The sequence below is a fragment of the Austrofundulus limnaeus genome, unplaced genomic scaffold (assembly GCF_001266775.1).
Source record: "Austrofundulus limnaeus strain Quisiro unplaced genomic scaffold, Austrofundulus_limnaeus-1.0 Scaffold121, whole genome shotgun sequence".
NCBI classification, from domain to species: Eukaryota; Metazoa; Chordata; class Actinopteri; order Cyprinodontiformes; family Rivulidae; genus Austrofundulus; species Austrofundulus limnaeus.
In genome coordinates this window covers 392,284-398,249 of record NW_013952523.1, presented here as the reverse complement: position 1 = coordinate 398,249, position 5,966 = coordinate 392,284, and the positions used below count along the sequence as shown (strand labels likewise).

The 5,966-nt window shown below is 37.1% G+C and overlaps 1 protein-coding gene across 1 annotated transcript in view; it reads left to right on the top strand.

The window, feature by feature from the left end:
* The first annotated feature begins 339 nt into the window (after window positions 1–339).
* slc5a2 (solute carrier family 5 member 2) overlaps window positions 340–5,966 on the top strand; it is a 21,444-nt gene continuing 15,817 nt past the window's right edge. The window contains exons 1-2 of the mRNA XM_014014984.1: window positions 340–2,500; window positions 2,590–2,661. Of these exons, the coding sequence (XP_013870438.1) occupies window positions 2,402–2,500; window positions 2,590–2,661 (171 nt within the window). The 5' untranslated portion in view covers window positions 340–2,401. The remainder of the gene's footprint in view (window positions 2,501–2,589; window positions 2,662–5,966) is intronic.

Sequence of the window (5,966 nt, the reverse complement as noted above, 5' to 3'; positions counted from 1 at the left end):
TCAGGCTGGTGGTGGTGGTGTCATGGTGTGGGGATATTTTCCTGGCACACTTTGTACACATTAGTACCAATTGAGCATTGTGTCAGCGCCACAGTCTACCTGAGTATTGTTGCTGACCATGTCCATCCCTTTATGACCACAATGTACCCAACATCTGATGGCTACTTTCAGCAGGATAATGCGCCATGTCATAAAGCTGGAATCATCTCAGACTGGTTTCTTGAACATGACAATGAGTTCACTGTACTCAGATGGCCTCCACAGTCACCAGATCTCAATCCAATAGAGCATCTTTGGGATGTGGTGGAACGGGAGATTCGCATCATGGATGTGCAGCCGACAAATCTGCGGCAACTGTGTGATGCCATCATGTCAATATGGACCAAAATCTCTGAGGAATGTTTCCAGTACCTGGTTCTGAAGGCAAAAAGAGGATCCAACTCGGTACCAGTAAGRTGTACTTCATAAAGTGGCCGGTGAATGTACAGTATATAAATTTACATATACACACACACAGTGTGAGTCAAAAGACTCAGGACACCCATTTATTTCAGAAACAAAAATAAAATATCTGAATCTCCCATCAAGTACTGGGTGAGGAGACCTATCTGTTAGACTTTGTCCAGATTATTGCTGCCATCTTGGAAGCCACCATACTGGGTAAAAGTTTTTTTCCCCAACAGGAAGCTGGTCCTTTAGTAAACCAGAGAAGACCAGAAAAGTCTCAGAAATTAATTTCCTTTCATGGTTCAAAAGTTCTCACCACAAAAATCTGCAAGAACTGGGAACTTTGTTTTTGTATGATGTGTTCAAGGTGCTGTCCCTGGTGCTGAACAGTGTGTCTCAGGTTCAGCACCAGGGACAGAGACACCGATCTGTCTGGATCAGCAGACATGCTGCACTGCTGTTGGATCTGGGCTCCATCAGAACATGTGTTGTTCACAGATCTGATTGAATAATCAGGATGGTTGGAGCTTGAAGGCAAAGAGGCTGAATATATGAACAAACATCACATTTCAGTTTATATTTAGATTTATTTCATAAAAGATGTTTCCTTCCTTTTATCTGCATTAATCTCAAGTATTCTGTGGTAGTTCATCACATAATCAACCTTAAATTCAACACCTCAGCAGAAAGAATAGAAAGATTTACTGTCAAACTGTAAAACAGCTGTGGTCTGTCTGCTGCAGCTCAAACACTGAATCAAAAGTCCACCTGTCCTTGGTCTCCCAGCATCAAATTATTCTGTGTCACACAACTGCATCACTTCACATGCACACTACAACACACAGGTCTCATTGTGTGATTTAACACACAGAAGATAAGAACGAACATTAACCCTCCACACAACCTCTGTGAGTTGAAGGGTTCACTGAATGCTTTGAGAAAATCTGTCTTATGATTTAGGAATATTTGGAATTAATGTTTTTTATCATTCTTTGTTTGGACATTTTTAACCCTCTGTTGGACCCACAATGAGGTGGACTCAAGGAATAAAGACAAACAATCAGTAAAAATCAAACGGGCAACAGAGTAAGAGACATGAAGAGGACATTGAAACAATTCAGGACTAATAAGAGTGAGGAAAGAGACAGAATAAAGCAAGAAATAAAGAGAATAATTCAGGCAGCTGGACTGATTGGACATGATAACAGGTGAATTATTGACTTAGAGAAAACACAGAAGAGCTGACAGGGAGGAAATGACACAGGGAGCACAAACAGTTCACAGGAAACAGAGATGCTAACACCCTCCTGCTGTCCGCTGGTTAAAATAAGCCACAAGGACTCCGTTTTAGTGAGTCTTTTTGACCCAAGGGCAGCAGGAGGGTTAAACAGAACATTAAACATTGGGGCTGAAATCCTTTTTATATCTCAAAACTATGACTTAGTTTAAAATTATACGGTCATAAGAGTCATAATTTTAAGACAACATATTAATGAGATTAATTCAAGATTTTGAGATTTCATAATTATAAGAGAGCATAAGTCAGCATTTTAGGTAGGAACCTATTTCCTTCCAGGTGCTGGAAATAGTGTCTTAAATGACTGAATTTAACCAAAATGATCTGAAATATTAGGTTGTTGTTGTTTTTTTTGTCAAATGTAATAAGCAAACACCTTTCACTTATACAGGTAATATCCAAACAGCAAGCATAAAAGTAATAATCTGTTAAACTCCATGAGTGGAATGTTGTTTTTCATGGTTTGATGTTAATTATTAGTCTAATAAATAAAGTGCTGAATCTGCCGGTGGTCACAGCTGACCAAAGTTCCCAGGTAACGTTCCAGTTTTAACCTCATGTTGGTAGAAACGGTGTGGAAAACACCTCCAGCTGCAGGTGAAGCTGCAGATCAGAGCAAGTTTCAGGTTCAACAGAGTCTTTTTTCTGAGGGAAGAGATGGAGACGGTTTCATCTGACAGAGTGACCATCAACAACCCAGCAGACATCACTGTCATCGTTGGATATTTCCTCATGGTTATTGGTGTTGGAGTTTGGGTGAGTGCCCCAAAAACACCACGTCTGCTCAGTGGGGTTTTAGTTCAAGATGTCTCTAAACTCAAATCAAATGTCTCTGTTCTCCACAGTCCATGTTTCGGACCAACCGTGGGACGGTGGGAGGATATTTCCTGGCAGGACGCTCCATGGCCTGGTGGGCAGTAAGTTCACTGTGAAAATAATTAAACTAAAAGACGAAGCTAAAGAAATGTACAACATGTAACAAACATCAGTTTACTTCTGTAAAGGCTGAATCTAATGTCCACAGTACGTTTGTCACCAGAAACGTTTGCTTTTTAAACAAAAACTGAGCAGATAAAACTAAAACAAGAAGAAAAGAACTGCAACGTGCTAAACAGTAGCTAAAAGTTAAATTTAGCAAAAACAAAAATAGAAAAACTAGCAAAACTGTAGCCAAAGAATAAAATCAGCTGAACTAAAACTAAAAGATTAAGCCAACATACAGTATATCTGAAGCCAAATGTAACAAAACTTTAGCTGAAAGCTGAAATGACTAAATCTGCACATGAGAGCTAACATTTATTAAGCTGCAGATAAAAGCTAAAATTATCAATTGTGGCTAAAAGTTTAATAAAAACAAAGCTAAATGTCGAAAGTAACAAAACCTTAGATGATAGCTAACATGGCCAAATCTGTATCTTAGAATAAAAAAAGTATATTAGGCTGTAAAAGCTAACTTTAACAAAAACAAAGCAAAAGTTAACATTAGAAATGTGTCTGAAAGCTTAAATTAGAAATAAACTGTAACTTAGAGCTAAAAAAAAAAACCAAAAGTAAAACCATAGCTGAAAATTGAAATTGGCTAAAAATGTACCTAAATGCACCATAACAAATATTGAAGCTAAATTCTAAATTTAGCTAAGGCATAAGCTAAAAGCTAAACATGGTTAAATGTATAAATCGTCTGAGAACCCAGATGAATGAAAATGTTAAAGGTTCTGGCAGTGGTTCGTTTGTGTTCCAGGAACCGTTAGTGGTAAACAATGAGCAATAACAGAAAGCCTTCTGCTTGGTCAAATAAACAATCATCAAAAATAACTGTTGCGCTTCAACACAACCTTTTGTGGCAACATCTTTAGACAATGTGATGACCAAATGGTGCATTCAAGTACATCCTGTAAATTCAATAATCCACACTGAAATATTAGCTACTTTTCATACGTCAGGGGTGTCAAACTCATTTTCACTGAGGGCCACATGAGCCTGATGGTGGCCCTCAAAGGGACAGTTGTAATAAACTTTAAAAATGCGTGTTTAATTTGAACTCAACAGGAAACGTCACCTTGTCTTGTCTTGTTTATAAAGCTGAGCACTGCTAACAAACAATAACTGAGCTCTACCTGGTATTTTGAGTGTTGGAACACATCCTCTGATAAACACTGAAAAGTACTACATGTACAACTGACTTAATGTGAAGTAAATAATGCAGAAACACTAATAAAAATATTATTTTTCATGGTTTTATCCACGGTTGAGATGTGGTGAGTAGATGTCATCTTGAATTTTGAGCTTTTCCACATTCTGACAGGAAATTTCCACTAATTAAATTTATGACTTATGGTCAATGCTGGCTTTAAAGTATCATATTCTTTGTTTTTGTGCAATAAGTGTATAATTGAGAATCTCCTGATTCACAGAAATTGCCATGGCAGCTATGCCTGCAAGCTTTGAGTTTGACATGTGATATATAAACAAAGAAAACTAAAGGTTAAATGTAGGTTTACCCTGACAGCTCTCAATAACATAAATGTAAAATACTAAATATTGTTTATAGTAAATAAGATCATTCTACATTCATGTCTGTGTTTCTGTCAACATTTAAAACGATGTAAAATATTCAGGTCACATTGGTATCATTAAACTACACTTCAGTCTGGTTTTATAGCTTCCAAAGCATGTATGTTTTTATTTTTGTCCATATTCACTGCCATATCTTTGAGTTATTACATCTCTGTAGCATGCCCGCACAAAGATGAAGCTTTACTGATGGGTTTTAATTAGCTTTATCTGTATATCCATTTATACATCATAATCACCATATCCACTGTAACCATCATAACCACTGTAAGAGCTGAAACACGTGTGACTGGTTAGCTAACATTGTTTACCTTAACTTACTACCTTAATTTTATGCAAAAACGAACCATTAACACACAAAAATACTCATAAATATATTAAATGCTTTAACTAAACAATTTTTTTGCCACTTCGGAGGGGCTGCCTGAATAAATGAAACTTGAAGCGATGCTTCTTGTCTCTTTTCTGTCCGTACTTTGGTTAACAAGTTTCTGTATTAAGAACTGCGCTAAACAGGAAGTTCACATTTCAAAATAAAAGCGCTTGGCGTAAGACAGGAAGTTGACTGTTTCAGCTCAAAATATTACAAAACAAAATATTGTTTCTTCTTCAACAAGGCTTGTGGATATTTACAATCTGATCTATGTGCTGATCCAAACAAAATACTGATATTTGGATAACTGGCCATAAACACATTTCACCACTGTTCAGTTCCACAGCTGGACCTGGTCTTTGTGTTTAGAATATAATCTTGTTCTGTGTTAAAGATCAATTTGATAAGGTGATGCTAACAAGCTAGCCTCATGGTTCGTGTTGGTCAGCTGCTTTGGACACAAACAACTAACAAAGTCCCGGCCCTCAGGCCTTCATGAGGACTTAGCATAAACGATTTAGGTCCCACCAGTTTTCACAATTATCCCACAAATGTTAACATTTACTAAGTGAAAACTGTCAATAGTTTCTGTCATTTTTTAGCTTGATTTCATTAGCTTGATTTGATTTTAGAACATTTGAAATTGTTTTTTTCTGTTATCATGGACGTAGAACACAAAATATCAGATTTTCATGATGTCATCAGGACGTCATGACGACCAAGATGCATTCTGAGCACAAAGTCAAAGAACTTCAGACATTTCTCTGCAAAACAGCAAACGAGAAGCCATCGTCGATAAAAGCAAACCTTTAAAAACGGATAAATTCTCCAAGAGCAAAGCTCCACGATCAGGTGAGTTAATAACAGCTCCACTCCGTCGAATAATTCTCTGTAGTGTAGGAAATTAGGATCACATCAGGCCAATACTTCTGTGTTTCTGTATTTTCAGTGAAAATGGACAGAGGGGATGGATTTCATGTCGAYRTGTTCAGTAAGAACGTTATTTTTTCTGATTTATAGCAGAAACTTCTCACATTGTCTAACTTTATAACAGATTTCTAAGTAGAACAGGTTCAGTTCTGATAACTAGACGTACTAATGAGACAAAACCTCTTTACATTTCACAACATATGTACAAAAACTATGCAGAGCTGTGCAAAAGACTTAAACCACCTTTAATTTCCTTCAACTTTGCTCCCAATGAGTCAAACTTTCTTCTGTTAGTCTTGTTACCTGGCCTCGACATGTTGTGTTGTTTCTTACAGGAAAATGATA